The following is an 18,840-nucleotide window of genomic DNA, read 5'->3' as shown; positions in this document are numbered from 1 at the left end:
TGGTTTTTAGAGAGAGAAAAAAAAGGATCAAAAATAGAAAAGGAACAAAAAGAATATTGAGAGAAGAGAGTGAATAGTGTGTTTTTTCTATATAACATTGGCCTCCTCGGTTAGGCTTGGATTGAGACATTTACTCACACATTCTTTAATATTAAGCCTTTCTTCCTTATTTTCATCATTAGGCAAGGCCCTTTCTTGTCTTTTAATTCTCTCTCTTACAAATTTATTGATTTGGGTCATAGTTGAACTGTGTAAATCCACTATTCTAAGTGGGCTTGGGCTGAAAGATATTTTGGTCCTTATAATTGGCCTCGGCTGTGGGAAACATCAAGGTGCTGTGGATTTGTCTTGAGTAGTTATGGCTAATGTAGGCTAGGATAGGGAAGAATCGGTTAGCTCATAAAGGGAGAACCAATTTGTTAACTTGGAGTGAAGGAAAGATAGGCAACGTACCCCAAGCATTATGGTGGAGTCTTACCATACCGATTGTACTGAGCGGAGTCACTCAAGGACTAGGAGTCATGTTTCACATGATCAGGAGACACGTAAGTTGCAGTTGGAGGTAAATCGCTTGCACAGGAAGTTAAGGCGCAGGAAGAGTGATAGAAGGAGTCCATCTTCCCCATCAAGTGATGATTCAAGGGAAAGAAGGGATCACTCATATCATTATAGGTCTAGATCTCTACCTAGTGAGTCCTATTCAACTTCTTCATGCTAAGACAAGTTGGAGAGAAGCAGTAATAAGCGTGAGAAGGGGTCTTCCTATCGTGGCATAGGGAGTGATGTGATGAGTAAAGCCCTACAGTAAATTTCTAAGTCACCTTTTGTTAGGAGAATTAACAAGACCAAACTCCCTCATCTATTTTCTCAGCCAATGTTCACCATTTACAATGGGAGGACTGACCCCGTGGAGCATGTCAGCCACTTTAATTAGAAGATGGCGGTCCATTCCGACAATGAAGCCCTTTTGTGCAAAGTTTTCCCCTCCAACCTTGGGCTGGTAGCTATACGTTGGTTTGATGCCTTGGAGAAGGGGTCAATAGGGTCCTTTGAGGAGTTGACAAGGACATTCAGGGCTAAATTCATAACATGTAGTAGAATCCCTAAGCCAATAGATTCTTTTCTATCTATGGCAATAAGGGAATGAAGGACCCTCAAGACTTACTTGGATAAATATTGGGAAATGTATAATGAGATAGATGAGAACTTTGAGGGTGTGGTAGTGAAACCTTTAAGGTTGGGCCCCCTGCCGAGCACGAGCTGAGGAAATCGTTAACAATGAAGTCTGCTTTGAATATGCGCTAGCTTATGGATCGCATAGATAAATATAAGTAGGTAGAGGAGAACCAAATACAGGGAAAAGGCAAGGCTAAGATGTTCCTAGAAAAGAGGGATCCTCGGGAAAGAGGATATGAGGGTAATCATCCCAGAAGGGATTTTTCTAATCAGACACCATCCACAAGGGCTCAATTGGTTAATTCGATGTTTAAAGAGCTAGTGTATCAGATATTGGAGAAAATAAAGAACGAACCCTATTTCAAATGGCCCAATAGGATGGGTGGGGACTCATCTAGGAGAAAATAAAGCCTCTATTTCCATTACCATCAGGACAAAGGACATACTATGGAGGACTGCAGGACCCTGCGTGATCACTTAAACCAATTGGTTAAGGCAGGGAAACTCAATCAGTTCTTACATTAGCCAATAAGGCAATTTGGGCACTCGAGAGTTGAGCTTCATAGGAATGGTATTCCTCGACCAGTGTTAGGCACTATTCACGTCATCTTCGCCAAGCCAAGGAGTGATGTTAGGGTGAGTTCTAGTGTCATGTCTGTGGTTAGGGGCCCTGACGTAAAGGCCAGAGATCAGGCCCCTAAAATAACTAAAGTGATGGCCACCCCTACCTTGGTTTTCTCTAAAGAGGATAAGGAGGGAACATTTAGCTACATGATGTTGCTTTGGTGGTTACCATAAGGATTGGTGGATATGACGTAAGGAGGGTACTAGTAGATCAGGGAAGCAGGACAGAGATCATGTACCCTGACTTGTATAAGGGGTTAAATTTAAAACCTAAAGACCTGGAAAAGTATAATTCACCCTTGATGGGTTTTGACAAGAGGATGGTAATCCCCCGTGGAATGATAAGGTTACCTATGCAAGCTGGGGACGAGGAGGTGCAGGTCAATTTTATTATTGTAGAAGCCTACTCCCCTTACACAGCCATCTTAGCCAGACCCTGGCTTCATGCTATGGGTGCAATGTCTTTACCCTTGTATCTGAAAGTCAAGTATCCCACTCGAGGAAGAGTAGGGGAGCTGGTTGGTAGCCAGCCAATGGCCAAACAATGTTTGGTGTTAGTAGTTACACAGCATCCTGTAGGTCCTATTATGGTAGCAAGTCTCATAGTAATTAAAGGGCCCTATAAGGGGGCAGCAAGCCAAGTTGTATGAAGTGTTGTCCGAGGAACTAGAGAAGGTAGTAATAAGGTAGGATGAGGAGCGATATTTTCAAGTGGGATCCTAGTTGCCACCATTGGAAAAGGCGGAGTTGGTGAAGTTTTTGAAAGTCAACATTGATGTGTTTGCTTGGAGCACTTTTGATGTACCAATGATTGATCTCGAGTTTATATGTCATCAATTGAATGTGAATCCCAAGGTTACACCACGTAAGCAACCTCCTCGGTGCTCATCTAAAGAGCATGTTGAGGCAGTAAGGGTAGAAGTAAACAAGTTGAAATGAGCTGGAGCAATTAAGGAGATCTACTACCCCGAGTGGTTGGCTAATACTATGATAGTAAAGAAGAAGAATGGGAAGTGGCGTGTGTGTGTGAACTTCACTAATCTGAATAAGGTTTGCCCGAAGGACTCCTTTCCCATCCGTAGGATTGATCAGTTGGTGGATGCAACAGTGGGGCATCCTCGAATGAGTTTTTTAGATGCCTTCCTGGGGTACCATGAGATACCCTTATCAATATTTGATTAGGAGAAGACAACTTTTTGTGCTCCTAATGGGAACTACCACTATCGGATGATGCCCTTTGGCCTCAAGAATATAGGATCCACGTATCAAAGAATGGTGACGCGGACGTTCGAGTCTCAGATTGGAAGGAATATGAAGGCCTACATAGATGACATAGTGATAAAGAGTAGGCAGGTAGAAGAGCATTTGGCGAATTTGGGAGAAGTATTCTCGGTGTTGAGAGAACATAAGCTACTCCTAAACGCGTCCAAGTGTTCTTTTGGGGTTAGCTCGGGAAAGATTCTAGGCTACATGATAACGCACCAAGGGATTAAGGTCAACCCCGATCAGATTAGGGCTATTGATAGCTTGCACTCTCCTCGAAATCCTAGAGAGGTACAAAAATTGGCTGGGATAGCAGCAGCTTTGAATAAGTTCATTTCTTGGTATGCAGACAGGTGTAGTCCTTTTTTTCTAGTTTCTTCATAAGTGGAAAGACTTTCGTTGGACCAAGGAGTGTGAAGTAGCTTTTGACGAGCTTAAGCAGTATTTGTTGAGCCCTCTAATTCTCTCCAGACCCAAGAAGGAGGAAATGCTATACGCGTACCTAGCAGTTACAAATTATGCTATTAGTTTGGTCTTGGTCAAAAGTGAGGATGGGATTCAAAGGCCTATCTGCTATGTCAGTAAATCTTTGCAAGAGGCTGAGTCACGTTATTTACCCCTCAAGAAAGCAGTATTAGCCATTGTGCATGCCACTAGAAAGCTTCCTCATTATTTTCAGGCTCACACTATGGTGGTGCTCACCGAGCTTCCTTTGTAAGCTCTTTTACGAAAATCAAATTACATGGACAAAATTGCTAAGTGGGGAGCCATGTTGGGTGCCTATGATGTCAAGTACATGCCTTGAATTGCTATAAAAGGGCAAGTCCTAGCAGACTTTGTGGCAGAATTCACCAAGGGTACAATGAATGAGGAAGAAAAAGCTTTAGGTGTTATGGTCACCTCGGCCATGGCTATTCTCCCTTGGGAGGTTTACACTGACGAAGTAGCTAACCGAAAAGGAGCAGGGATAGTTATTGTGTTGATCACTCTCGAGAAGTTGGTAATGGAGTAATCATTGCAGTTGGGTTTCCTAACTACCAATAACGAGGCTGAGTATGAAGCTTTATTGGCTGGAGTGGCTATAATTAATCAGCTAGGAGGAGAAGTGGTCAACTTGTATTCTGACTCTCGATTGGTGGTGGGTTAGGTCAATGGAGAGTTTGAGGCCTGAGATGAAAGGATGTAGGGATATCTTACTAAAGTGAAGCAGGCTCGGGCCCAGTTCAGAAGCTTTGTTCTGAAACAGATTCCAAGAGGTCAAAACTCCCATTTAGATTCTTTGGCTATGTTGGCAACTTCTCTGGGGTCGAACCTTCCTTGGGTGGTTATTGTTGAAGACATAACTAGCTCTAGTCTCGCACAAAAGCCCCTGGTCGGGGTGCATAGCATCCAAGTTGGACCAAACTGGATGGACTCCTTGGTAGCTTTTTTAAAGCAAGGGTTGTTGCTTGAAGATAAGGGAGAGGCTAAAAAAGTGCACAAGAAGGCTCCCCGTTATTGGCTATCCAAAGAATAGAAGTTGTATAAGCGTTCTTATTCAAGGCCATACCTATTGTGTGTGCACCCTAAGGCAGTGTCAAAGATATACCCAAATATTCATCAATCGAAGGGAGTCCTAAATCCATATTCCATCCCTTGGCCATTTGCTCAGTGGGGCTTGGATATAGTGGGACCATTTCCCCGAGCTATAGGGAATTGAAGGTGGCTCCTTGTAGGGACGAACTATTTTACCAAGTGGGTGGAAGCCGAGCCACTTGCTAATACCAAGGACATGGACGCTAAGAGGTTTATTTGGAGGAATATTGTCATAAGTTTTGGAGTCCCACACACATTGATCTTGGATAATGGTCTTCAGTTTGATAGTAAAGCTTTCTAAAGATATTGTGGGGAGTTGAGGATCAGGAATGGGTATTCTACACCTGCTTATCCTCAAGAGAATGGCCAGGTCGAGGCCACTAACAAGGTTATAGTGTCTGGGTTGAAGAAAAGATTAGACAACGCTAAAGGGAAATGGGTGGATGAATTGCCCCATGTACTGTGGACTTATTGTACTATGCCCTAAAGATCAACAAGGGAAACTCCTTTTTCAATGACTTATAGGGCAGAAGCAGTAATTCCTCTTAAGTCAGGGTTTCCAACCCTAAGAACTGATTAGTTCAATGTTGAGAAGAATAATTGTTTACTCTTGGATAGCCTAGATGTGGCCAAGGAAAGGAGAGAGGTGGTTGTAGTAAAATTGGCACATTACCAGCAGAGACTTAAGCAAGGGTGTGATAAGGGGGTGAAGTTGAGGCTGTAAGCTTCGGGAGATTTGGTTTTTAGAAAGGTGGTGGGGACAGCAAAGAACCTTGCTTGGGGAAAGCTAAGCCCTAACTGGGAAGAGCCATATAGGATAACCTCCACTGCTAGAATTGGGGCTTATTACTTAGAAGACTTGGATGAAAATGTATTTCCTCGTTCGTGGAATGTAAACAATTTGCAGCATTATTATTATTAATGCTATGAACTTCTTTGTTATTCATATTTGGTTTAGCTGTGTTTCATTATGGATGCGTTTGGTGAAACAATCAATATGTACGAAAAATTCTAAGTGTTAAACAAAACCTCGACTTTGTTCGACTCCTCGGGTTACAAGACTTGGGTGAATTAACATTGCACGAAAAATCCTAAGTGTTAAACATAACCTCGGCTTTGTTCGAATCCCCAGGTCACAAGCCTTGGGTAAATTAAAACTGTACGAAAAATCCTATGTTAAACAAAACCTCGGCTTTGTTCGACTCCTCGGGTCACAAGCCTTGGGTAAATTAACGTTGTATGAAAAATCCTAAGTGTTGAATAGAACCTTGGCTTTGTTTGACTCCACGGGTCACAAGCCTAGGATAAAATAATAGTTATAGAAAAAACTTCTAAGTTTTGACCAAACATATAGGTTTGATATGGCTTCTCAGGTCACATAGGAAGTTGTCTAAGTAAGAAATAAGGTTAAAGAGTTTGAACACTTCTTCAAGTTTTAGGATCATTGCTAATAGGTTTGCTTTGGGATTCTAAGTCCAACTTAAGATAAGTGTTGATTGCTATTTTTATCAACCTCTCTGAGTTAGTCTGTTAATTGTTTTACAAGTTATTCCAAATTGAATAAACTGGTGAGAAATATTTAATAAGTGAGTCACAGGTCAGTGTGTTGTATTCGTTACCAGGAAAAGAAAATAGCATAAAATGCAAGCTGTCAAGTAAAAGTTAAGCAAATGGAAAAGCGTAAACTAAAGTTTAACTTTTACTATTAAATTTGAGAAGTAAAGTACAATAGAAGGGGAGAGGGGGCATCAACTAAGTCTAAACCCGATTACAAAGTTAGTTGTTTGCTTCTAAATTTTTGGCTAAGCTAGGTTGAAGCTTCTTTGTCTTTCCCCCCTTTCTTCTCTTGCTCTTTCTCCTTCTTCTTCCTTTTTAGTTGTGTGACTTCTGCTACTTCCTTTATCTCCATGTCCACGACATTTGTTGGAACTTGCTGTTCTCTTTCTTTGACTTTGGCTGACGTGGCAGAAGGAGTAGTGGTGGGCTGAGCTAAAGAAGAGGTAGGGGCAGAGTTGGGGTCCGCTAAAGACTGAGGGGGGTTGAGGGCCAAGCGCAAGGTAGGAGGGTAGTAAACCTTATTAGGAGCCCTAAGCTCTGATTTAGTATTAACCCCTGCTACAGTCAGGGCTTGACCCCATACCTCCAAACAGAAGGCTCGAGCAACATCCCTAAGTTGGGCAATGAGGCTTTCTGCAGCCTTAGCCATGCCTGCATTGTAGGCCGCCTACTTGGCCTTGGCCTTTTCAGCATCCTTGGCCTCTAGCTTTTTTTGCAACTATTTGAGCTCTACCACAGTTAAGGCTAGCTTGTTCTCAGCCTTTCTCTAGGCCTCTAGGCACTCTGTAGCTTGTTTTTCATAGTTGTTCAAGGCAGCTACGATGTTCTTCTGGGCCTTCTCAGCCTCGGTCAATTAGGCAAGAGTCTCCTTGAACTTCTTGTCCACCTTCGCATGGGCCTTCTTAGCTGTTGCGAGCTTACCCTCAGTTTGTCTGGCCTGGTCCAACGTGTGGTCCACCCATTCCTCGGCCATGAAGGCAGCTTGAACAGACTGCAAGATTGGTATTAGTTAGTGCATGTGTGGTTTAACTTTATAAGCTAAGGAGAATAAGCATATACCTTTGCTAGGTCTTGTTTTAGGGCAAGGAATACTTCATGCTTTCTGAAGGACCTGAGCTTTTGCATATCCTCAGGCAATCAAAAAGCCTTCTTTAAGCATTCAGCCACTAGGCCTTAGCTACCTTTCTAATGGTCCCTCAGGTTGGCATTGTCCAACACAGGACTGCCAGAGCTTAGTGTGAACAAAGGTCTCCAGACAGAAGGCTTGGGTGGCTAGTCTCCCCCAGTTTCTTTCGAGGTCCCAAAAGAGATACTTTTCTTCTATTGGTCCCTAGTTGTTTGGGCCTCTTGGGCTGGGGGCTAGTGCGAGGAATGGGTGACTTCTGCGAGGAATGGGTGACTTCTCCTTCCTCGGCACCTTTAGTGCCTTTGCCTCCTTGAGCCCTTTTTCTCTTTTTGTCAGTGGCATCAGCAGAAGATGCGTGCATTGGGACAAGAGTGGGTGGTCAGGGTACCACCGTAATAGCTGGAGTAGAGCCCCCATGTGGGCCGTAAGCAAGGCAAGAAGGTCCAGGGTCTTCTCTTCGAAACCCATTCCTTCAGGAATATTAGTCCTCTTTTGGCTAGAATTGACTTGGACGAGACATAACGGGTGTTGTGAGGTGCTAGAAGCGTCTTCGGGGTCCTCTTGCCAGTAAAAGACCTCAAAGTCTTTGTTCGTTACTAGCTGGTGGACAGGTTCTAGTGTGGGCTCCTTAGCTTCTTCATCCGAGGGAATGGGAGGTTCTTGTGAGTAGCGTAGCCTGGCTATAAGGAGGGCTAGTAGTTAAGCATCCTGAGTTCCCGCTAGAGGAGGTTCAGCTAATAGGAAGATTGGGACAGCTACGTCTATTAAAGCCAACCGAGCATCTTTGGCTTTAATGATGTTCTTTGAGTTTTGAAAGCATTTGGTAAAAGGCTTGTATCCAAGGATTATGTGCGTGGCTCGGAGTTGACCGTCCTTGTGTAGAAAAATTTCTAACTTGAGGATTTGGTTTAAGTCTACAAAGTTCACCAAATGCTTGGATGGAGTAGTGTGGTGTTCGTCTACGAATGAAAACAATAGGAGTTATAAAGCTAAAAAAAAAAAAAAGGTTTAAACTTGTAAGAGCTAGGCAAGATCCTATATGTGCCTATGGTCCTTAGGAACCCTATCTAATTCCCTTTCTCGAGTAGGACAGTGCAATTTGTCATGCTAGTCTCCTAAGACGATGAGGAAGTCCTCGTCCATACCTTTGCTTGAGTCAGGTAGGCAGGAGATTAACTTAACGGAAGGAGCTCTACACTTAATGTAGTATTTAGTCTTTTCCCTCTTTTGACAATTGTGTACCCAGCTTACGTTGTGCCATGTCATGTTGCACCAAATGGACCAAAACTTAAAGAGGATTTCAAGGCAATGACTAAAGAAGAGCTACGAAATCTTGAGGCAAAGAAAAAGAAGAATATACAATGTGCCTCTCTACAATCTGCTAATTATGAGTATGATGAAGCTGTTGTTATTGAGAGGGCCAATATAGTTGGAGTCCAACAAATTAACTGGGTGTTTGAAGCTGTGGAAGAGACCTTGAAAGGACAAAAGACACGGCTTTTGAACTATAAGACATTGCCAATTCTCAAGTTATGGGCTTTGATTAATTGCTTTGGAACTATTCGTATGATCAATGGTCAAGATGCTTTGGCATATTAGGTAAGTGGCAAGTTTCCCCTCATGAAGGTGTCATCTCTCAACAACACCTTGTGGGCAAGGTGTTTTGAAGGGGATGGAAATGTTTGGAACCCCAAATTATACCATATGCCTTTTAATCTCCTAATAGATGTTGTATTTCCTTTAGTTAGTTAGTTAGTAAGTTAGTTGAGATAAAGATTAGTTATTTAGGAATTAAGCACATGTAACCCATTTAATAGATGGTATCAGAACCATACTCTAGTTGGAAGTGTGGGCCCCACATGCAAGGATGCGTGTCCACGTAAGGGGGTGGATTGTAGAGATCCAAAAGGGAGCCTTGTAATCTATAGAATCTCACGTTGCCTAGAGAAACACATGGAGATGTACTTATAAGGAGTGAACTCTCTTTTAATGTGTGGAAGCCATTTCCCCACTACTATGTGCTTTGGAGGAAAAACAAAACTCTGAGGCATCTGAGCCCTAAAATGGACAATATTTACACAATGCAGAATCATAGGAATTGATGAAAGGATTTGGCCACCAAATTCATGTTAACATATTTAAAAAGAAATTCATCAAATTTAATACCTTGTGAAATAATATATACAATCAAATTTAAAAATGAATTTCAACTGTTTTTTGGTGATTTTTTTTTTTTAAAAAAAAATTATTATTATTATTATTATTATTATTATTTTATTTGTGATGAGCTCTAGTTCAATTGACACCTTCCTTTGAGATTTGGTTAGAGGTGAGGTTGTGGGTTCAATACCCATTAGGTGTGTGCATAACTTACAATAACACACACACACACACATATATATATATATATATATATATATATGGATAATTGAATCAATAACAATAAGTAAGTGGGGAAGAGAGATTTTTTTTTTTTTTGAAAGGAGACCAAATAATGTTACAAGTTTTCAGTGACTTTCAACTATTACAGACTCATTTACAGCAATGCTGTGAAAATGAAAACATGTGCGTCAATTATCATGAAAAAGAATATATGGCCAAATATTATAAAAATGTCAAACATAAAGGAAAGGGAAAAAAAAAAACCTAAGGGTCACATTTATCATACGCCTTTGATTTTTCTATTACAACCTTGAATTTTTCATTCCTTTTCCTGACCTGCAAAAACAAAATTCTATACTAGTTACCAGTCACAGCACAGCTTAAAAGCAACAGTACAACAATAATACACTGTCGAAGAAAAATTTGGCCCACGAGAAAGAGTACAATACCACAATAAAACTTCTTTAAGGGCTTTCTTTCCAAGCAATAAAATTTCAGATATGTAACTTACTCAAAATATATTCCAAAAAATAATAATTATTATAATAATAATAATAAAAATAAACATTAAAGGATGAACAAAAAAAAAAAAAAACACAAATATTTGTGATTTATAACACAACATTTGACCAATACTAATTTACTATGCCCTTTCTAGGGCATTTTTTTTTATTTTTTTATTTTAGTATATAAAGAATTGCATTATTAAAAACAAATATAGACAATAATAGCCCAAGTACATGAGCATTATACTGCCCAAAATTAAAATGTACAGTACTCCACGAAAATATTAGAAAGCAATGGGGCTGATTCCCTCATCTGTTGATAACGCATTTGGCTCGGGTGGTGACATGTTTTTGGTTTAGAATCATGTGAGAATTCTTATGGAATTAATTAACAATCCTGGGGTCAAAGAAAGAAACTCTTAGTCTTAAATATTTGAAAGTCATTTTCAAAAGATGAATTCTATTGAAAAGAACTGCACTGATTTAGTTGTATATCTATCTCAAATTAATGGGAGAAAGGAAAAACAACAATGAAACTTGTAGAGAAAGAGAGAGAGTTATTCATAAGTCAGAAAAGGATGATAAAGGTTGAGATCAAAACCTTTCTTTTTGATAGAAGCAATCAAGAACTAAAATAAAAGAGCACATTTCTACTTGCAGATGAAATGCTTCCCATCAAATCAACTAAATTCCAACTTATGCATATATCTTTGAGAATTACCTCAACCTGTGGGGTTTTGCCACGAAGCAATATATCCACACTCTTCTGTGTCTGCAGGGTGCAAGAGAAGTGATTTAAGATAAGTTAATGATGATAATAAATATACAACTAAGTAGTACAAACTATTTATGCATCTAATTTATCTTAGATTATCATCATCTTCACTATTTAATAAAAAAGGTAAAGCTCCTCCCTCCTTCCCTCCCCAACTTTTTTTTCCAGGATAAATAATAAAAATTCTATTAAAATGAAGGGGAAGGCTAATGTAAATGATGGAAAAGGATCATAAAATCTATAAAAAAAAAAAGAATAAGAAAAAAAAGGAATAAAGAATAAGGCCAAGATCATCAAACCACTCATGAATGACCTCAAAAACATTGATTTCAGCTTAATAGCTCCAAACCATTAAATGTACAATTACTTCTTTCCCACCAAATTGCCCACATTAAGCAAACAGGGACCAACATTTTGAGCAAAACTCCTGTACTTTCCAAAGCAACTCTTCCATCTAGATAACACATTGATCACCTTCTTTAGCATCATCCAAGGATTCCAAATCGTTCTTTGACAATACTCTCAATAAACACTATATATATATATATATATATTCATTTGACTATTTATTTTTCAATTTATTGACTAATAATGATTGTTTCTCTTTCTCTTGAGAAAAGAGTTCATATTTATTATAAACAATATATTTCATTCCATTTGCACTTAAAAGATATGATATCGTAACCATCACAAGTTCCATTTAGGAATGTATCAGCCGATCAAGAGTACAAACCATGTTATATCCTAATTTATAGTGCCTCAACAAAATGAACTATCCAAGAATAAATAAATAAATAAAGAAGAAGTGAAAGATGGAAAAGGAAAAATAATCTTGTGAAGAACAAAAATTAGAGTAGGCACTCCGCTAAGCTAGTATCATTGATTAAAGAGGAGCAAACATTTCACGATAGGTAAAAAATATGCAAACTTCATGACATCTTTTTTTTTTTTCTTTTTTTGATAAGTGCAAACTTCATGACATCTTAAGCTGAGTATCTTCATTTTTGCAATTCATAATGCGTGTCCAATTTCTGTGCAATCCATTTTTTCACAATCGTAAAAGTTGAAGAGAATGCAATAAAAGAGTCTAGTGGTTACTTTCACCAATTGAATCAACCTCTGCATTAGATCTACTAAGTTGGAATTGTTAATAAAACAAAAGCACATATATCTAAAATAGACTACCAATAATAAAAGTTGTTTCCTACAAATTGTGGTTGCGCTAAGTGGATTTTGTTTCCTTTTTCCTTTATATATTACATATATATATATTTAAATTTTTTCTCCTTTTAAAACCTGTTCATTTTATACACTGACACTGATTGCAAACTTTCAAGGACAAAATTAATAAAATTGGAATTTTAAAAGACAAATTATAATCACTTTAAATTTTGAAGGTGTAAAATGGATTTTAGCAAAAAAATTATAATAAAATTAAGGGCATATTATACCAACATCCCTTAAAGTTTCACAAAATGAAAATCACCCAAATGTTTCAAAAAATGGCATTCCCCCTTGAGATTTGTATATATACATCAAATAAGTCCATGCCTTCTCATATTGTTATTTTCCTACAAGAATATTATATTTAACAAAAAAAGATTACAATCGAAACTAAAGATGAAATAACATTCCCCCTTTGTAAATGAGTACGAATCTTTTTTAAAAAGGAATATTCTGTTAGGAAGTCATGGTAAGAGGGGGAATAGAGTTATCCGTTGCATTTACAAAAACAAAAATACTTTGTGATAAATGTCAATCAACATACCTGGTGTGTAACCCAATAGTGCCTGTCTCTCATCTCAATCAAGAAATGAAACGTTGGAGGAGCTTGCCTTTCTAGAACAGTTTTCTGAGTATTTCTAGCTCGGGCTTCACCATCACCTAAAGTAACAGTCTCTACTCCCCCAACCTAAAAAAGCAAAGGCAACAAACATGGAAAATTGATCCAACATTCATGTACTGAAGCTGCAAACTCATTCATAAACAAATCCTTTTTATTTATTTATTTATTTTTTTATATTTCCAAACTTTTATATACTTGAAATACATTTTGACTTATAATTATTAAGGGGATCTGCTTGAACGCCAAAATTTAATTTTTTCGGTCCCTTCTAAGGGCTCAATTGCAGACAAAGTCCCATAAGGGAACATTAAGAACACATGAAACAAGGTCATTATCAAACTCGTTCACAAAATTATAACTATTTGTCACTATTGTTACTAATGTCAATATGTGGGAGAAAAAGCAAGTTGAGATTTAGAAAATTTACTTTCTACCTTGGCAGCCTTTCAGGAATGTGTTGAATATTAGTGATAAAGTATTTCTTGAAATTATTAAGAATAGAAACTGATGCATGCATTCAGAATATAAGTTGGCGTAGAGGGAACTAAACAAAACTTAGATCCACAAACCAGGTCAGAGAGAATAGGATTCTTTATCATATTCTCAAGCCGCTGTCCATGAGCAGTGCCAATAAGCATGACGCCTCTCTCAGCAATTGAGCGACATGCATGAGCTTCAGCTTCAGTGCCAATCTCATCAACCATGATTACCTCAGGCATGTGATTCTCTACAGCCTCAATCATGACTGCATGTTGCATGGATGAATCTGGTACCTGCATTCTTCGTGCACCTCCTATTGCTGAATGTGGAATATTCCCATCACCTCCTATTTCATTGCTTGTATCAACAATCACCTACTCCAATTAAGTTCACTTTGAAATTCTAATGAGGTTCAGCTTAAAATTATCAGAATGTTTGTATATGTGATGTGTGTGTGTGTGTGTGTGTAGAGAGAGAGAGAGAGAGAGAGAGAGAGAGAGAGAGAGGGGGGGGAGGGGGGGAGATGCCCCACTGCAACTGAACGCACCACTCTTTTGTGAAATTCATCAGCCAAGACACGGGCGATCTCTCGCATAACAGTAGTCTTGCCAACTCCAGGCCTTTAAGAATTCGAAAAAAAAAAAAAAAAAAAAATCACAAATTCAAAACATATTAGTTAAGGTGAATCTTAAATATTCTGTTTAGGGAGTGAGTCATGAGAATGGGTGAGTACTTTTACTAAATTTAACACAGTTCATTCAAGTGTTTTATCAAATTACAATTCCTACATTGACAATAATTGAAGCCAGAGGGCATTGACAAAAAAAGATAGCATTAAGTACACTACATGGTTGCTAAAGTTTAGCCCATGGGCAATTTTAGTCCTGAAGTTTAAAGTGATCATTGTTAGTCCCTTAGACTATGTGGTCAAACTAAAAATTGATATGTTACCAATTTATTAGACACATTATGTACTAAAAGTGACCACTTTAAGTTAGGGACTAAAATCAATCACTTTGTTTAGGGACTAAAATTGATCACTTTAAGTTTGATATGGACTAAAAGCAATCATTTAAATTTCAGGGACATTTTTATCACTCATGAGCTAAAGTATTGGGACAAACAATGTATTTTAGCCTAAGAGATATACATAAAGTCTTTTTTGAAAATCCAAAAAATGATGAACATGATGCATAATAAATCTTTTATTTTATTCAGCTTTCATCCATTAAAAATAAACAAATCTCATTTCAGCGTGGCATTAGGACATGGAGTGATTTCATTTATATAGAATGCCCTAAATCCCAATGTCCTAATCTTAAGGCTGTATCATAATAAGTAACCAGAAAGGATTGGCCTTATAATTTATTTTAGTCTCACTTAGCATACATACTTTCCAACAAATAAAATGCTCTTCCCATACTGAAGCAGGTCATAAATCACGTCAACATGTCCACTGACTGCTCTACCAACTCTGCAAGTCAAACCAACTATCATCCCTTTCGTACTCCGGATTGCCGATATCCTATGCAAGGTACCTTCGATGCCAGCTCTATTATCCCCTCCAAACTCTCCAACAGCATTTTGAGCATGCTCCAACTCTTTCATTGACACCTAGTTAATAACATATTGAGTAGCTCAGTAAATCTCACCTAAATTCTTTTCATCGACTTTAATAATTTATTCTGTCTTTTAATTTTTAAATAGAAAAGAAGGAAAAACAAGAATTGGGTAAAATTCACCATCACCCTCCAAATCAGAATATATTCAACCAGACCACTAGTGGTTTTTTTTAATTACCCCTCTTGTGCTTTTGTAAATCTCTTAGTACGGCCCTCATGATGTATTCATGATAACAAGTTCTATCTGAAATGTCAAGTGGCACTTTTGACAGTTTCTACATATCAAATACAAATTTAAATGACACTGAAAAAGGGAATATTTTTTAAATAAATTTGCTCAAGCCATAACCAAAAACCATTATATTTGCCATCACACTTGCAGCTCCACCGCTTCATGCTCCACCTTCATTGACAGAATTTCCAATCCTTAAGCAGAATTTTTTTACGAATCAAAAGGACGAAAGGATTTGATAGATCAAAGTCTCTACCCAAAGGAGTATGATCAATAATTCTAATCCAAAAACAACAACAACAACAACAAAACTCTACTCCCAAAATTTTAGGGAGGGGGGAAAAGTAAGTTTGTGTGGGGCTGTTTCTTTAAGAGATTTATATACAGATCTGTTTTTGATTGCTGAAGGTAAGTTGCATCTATCAATTCTTACTTGGTTTCTACTGAAGAGGGGAACAATCGATCTTGGTATCAAATAACCCCTACAGATGACGGAAGGATAGCTTGGTTTGAAACTTACACAATGTAGAAAGTTTGATATTCATTCTTCTTATGAGGCTTTGAGAGGGCCTAATGAGATTTCAGTCCCTTGGAGAAGTATATGGCATAGAAAACTCCCAAAATAGTTGCTTACTTTGTTTGGATACAATCTAAACTATGAAACTTTGTCTGAGGTTTGTGGGGTTACCTTCTCCAAGGTTTGATGCTGAGGAAATCCTATGCGTGATGCCAAGAAGAAGTTTATTTATTTATTTTTTTTACTTCTTCATCCTTAAATTTCAAGCAACTTAAAACCTCCCAACTACATATTGTTTTGCCACATTTAAAACCTTAAATTCTAAAAATTTTAAACAATAAACCACACATCCATCAAATAGCCTAAATAACTCAAACAGCCAAAGTATTGTTCACATTCTGGAACGACAACCTATAACTTAGATTTATCTTTTGTTTCCCTAAATTCTACTATTCCTTTCAACCATTAGAAACCCTAAGTTTCTTCCTATTTTCAGGCCTTTTTTTTCCAACCAAACCCTAACCATAATTTTTCAAAATCCGAACTGTCAAAAATTCCAAATCTGATTCGGTTCATTTCCTTTGTCCTACATCACATAGACAATGCATGAATGGCTTCCAAATGTGTTCATGAAAAAAAATGGGGGTAAAAAACTAAGGACAGTCCTAGTAACATATGCACTTAAATGTGGATGCATATAATCCCATGTTAGTTTCCATTAGAGCATATTTACAACACTGACGGAAGGATTTAACGGAGTATTTTAAAAGGCCTAAGGGGTGTGATAAAAATTAATAAAAAAGTTAAGGGTATCAATAAAACTGACTCAAAGTTGGAAGGGTTTGCAAATAATTAACCCAAACTTTTTAGGTCATATAAGTCTTGCAAATCCGGAACCATTAATCAACTATAAGAAATATAGAACTAAACAAATGCGTTTCAAGAAGGAAGAAGAATTATACATTTCCCTAAGGTTGCATTTGGATACTTGAATTTAGATTTGAATTTTAAAGTTATGGATTTGATATGCCTTACTTCCAAATCTATAAATATTAAAGTATGTCTTATGGACTTCTAAAATTCTATGGGTTTAGAAGTTATTTCAAATTCAAGAATTTTAAGGTTTGATATCATTGATGGAGTTGTCAAATCCAAATCCTTGACCCTTTTTAAACTATCCAAACAAGGTATTTAAATTTTAATCACCCAAATCCAAATTTGTGTGCCCAAATCCTGCCATACAAACACATCATAAGAAAAAAAAAAATTTCTAATCTTGAACACTTAATGCATGCATTTACCTTAGTGTTCCTCAGATAATGCCTTCCAAATTCACCAAGATAGCGTGCTTCTGGAAAACAGCCTAGATCCAATATAACCTACTGACATTGCAGTACATAAGCATTACTATATTTCAGGAAGTAAAGTAAACCTACACAAGCATCATATTATGTAAAGAAATGGTCCCATGTTTACGGCCATACTGAGTTCAGTCTATCATAGATTTAATCAATTCTCTCTTTTAGATTGTAATTCTTCATGAAAACCTACACCTACAACTTGTGTCCATGAGGTAGTTCCTCTTGTTTGATAATTACTTATTAAAAATAAAAATAAAAGCATAAGTAGAAACCATATAAAAGCCAAGAGCCTTCTGGCTTAGTGGCATTGCCCGGATCTTTCTTTGGGGAAAACCTAGGTTTGAATACCCTCATCCCCACTAGTTGCAAGAAAAATAAATAAATAAATAAATAAAAAAAATAAAAACTATATAGAAGAAAAAAGAAGAAGAAGAAATTCCACAGAGATAAAAGAATAGTCACCTCTAAAAGTTGAGCTATCTTGGGTTCATTGAGGAGATTGTCACGCAAATCACATGGAAGAATCTGTTGAGACAATAACAAATTGATATTGATTCATTTCAGAAAGCAAATCACAAGTCCAAGTAGTAAGGAAATAGCCAAAAATAAAAAAAATAAAATAAAAAATCATAAAAAAGACCGGACAATAATTCAATCTAACTCCTGCATTAAACATACAAAATGGAATATTTACCATCAAGTAAAACATTAAATGCTAAACTGAACAGTGTCAATAGAAAAGAAATTTCTGACTTGCATGAAAAGAATCAAGTAATGTGGAATGAGGGGCCTTAATATGTTCCCTGAATTTTCAATGTAGAGCCAGTTGTAGAAAACTCTTCACAGGCTCCCATTCCTACTTCACAGCGAGAGTAAGCAATTTGCACCAAATTGTCTCTCTCTCTCTCTCTCTCTGACCTAGTCCAATCACTTCCCAACCAACCCTTTTGCACCTAGAATTTACACCCAGCAAGCAGTTGCTACAATAATACTAGTATATTTTAGAGAATTGTTCAATGTTTTTTCAATTTGGCATTAAAACAAACAGAGTCGACAAATAAAAGATGGTCACTAGTTAATAAAAGAGTTTAGAATCCCCAGGGGGGATAAGGGCAATGGAACGGAATGGAGAAACAAATTAAATTGATTAGAAAAAGAATAGTATTTCCTTCCCTTAAAAAAGAAAAAAAGAAAGAAGATGGTGATTGAGTTGATGATAAGATGTGTGTGTACATAATTAACTTAACATATGAAGAAGATGACATGGGAAAGAAAGTCAAATGAGTTTAGTTACCCGCAAGAAAGCGTCGAGATCGTCCTGCACCGCTATATGAGAATCAGATTGAGATTGAGATTGTGTTGGTGCTACACCTACAACACCCAATTGCTGCAACTGAAGACCAGAAACTGCAACTGAATTCCGCCTACGCTTCATTTTCATTTTCCTACTCATGATGATATTGATATCGATGATGAGTGGGTTCAAGTTCAAGTTCAACGATAACGATGGTCTAGCCTTGGCCGAGGCCGGCAACAATATTATTGCACTTGAATTGACAGTTGAACTCCAACTCATTTTGCATCTGCCTTTGTTTTTCTCTCTGTGTCTGTGCCTGATAACTTCATCGGGCAAGCCAGGCTTAGGCAGGATTGGGCTTTCGGCTCTTGTTAATTTCTATTGTAAATGATAAGTGGGCCTGATGGGGTTGGTTGAGTCTGACAGTTGACCCAGGATTACCGAACCGGGTGTCTCATGTAATGTGGATCTCATCTGTGGGGGCTTGTGTTAAACTCTAGA

The 18,840-nt window shown here is 37.8% G+C and overlaps 1 protein-coding gene across 2 annotated transcripts; it reads right to left on the bottom strand.

The window, feature by feature from the left end:
- Positions 1–9,800: 9,800 nt before the first annotated feature.
- On the bottom strand, positions 9,801–18,777 carry LOC115959088 (uncharacterized protein ycf45). 2 transcript variants are annotated; one of them, XM_031077390.1, is made up of 9 exons: positions 18,337–18,777; positions 17,505–17,567; positions 16,983–17,060; positions 14,704–14,924; positions 13,858–13,930; positions 13,400–13,684; positions 12,753–12,896; positions 10,931–10,981; positions 9,801–10,039 (listed from the first exon to the last, which is right to left on the bottom strand). In XM_031077390.1, the coding sequence occupies exons 1-9, from the start codon at positions 18,616–18,618 to the stop codon at positions 9,968–9,970; spliced, it is 1,269 nt and encodes a 422-aa protein (XP_030933250.1). In that variant the 5' UTR covers positions 18,619–18,777; the 3' UTR covers positions 9,801–9,967. The 2 variants fall into 2 exon arrangements, with proteins under 2 accessions (XP_030933250.1, XP_030933251.1); XM_031077391.1 differs by lacking the exon at positions 9,801–10,039 and adding an exon at positions 10,474–10,606.
- Between the last annotated feature and the right edge of the window lie 63 nt (positions 18,778–18,840).

Source organism: Quercus lobata, chromosome 9, assembly GCF_001633185.2.
Source record: "Quercus lobata isolate SW786 chromosome 9, ValleyOak3.0 Primary Assembly, whole genome shotgun sequence".
Classification (NCBI taxonomy): Eukaryota; Viridiplantae; Streptophyta; class Magnoliopsida; order Fagales; family Fagaceae; genus Quercus; species Quercus lobata.
The sequence above is the reverse complement of the archived record's forward strand: the minus strand, read 5'-3'. Positions and strand labels throughout refer to the sequence as shown.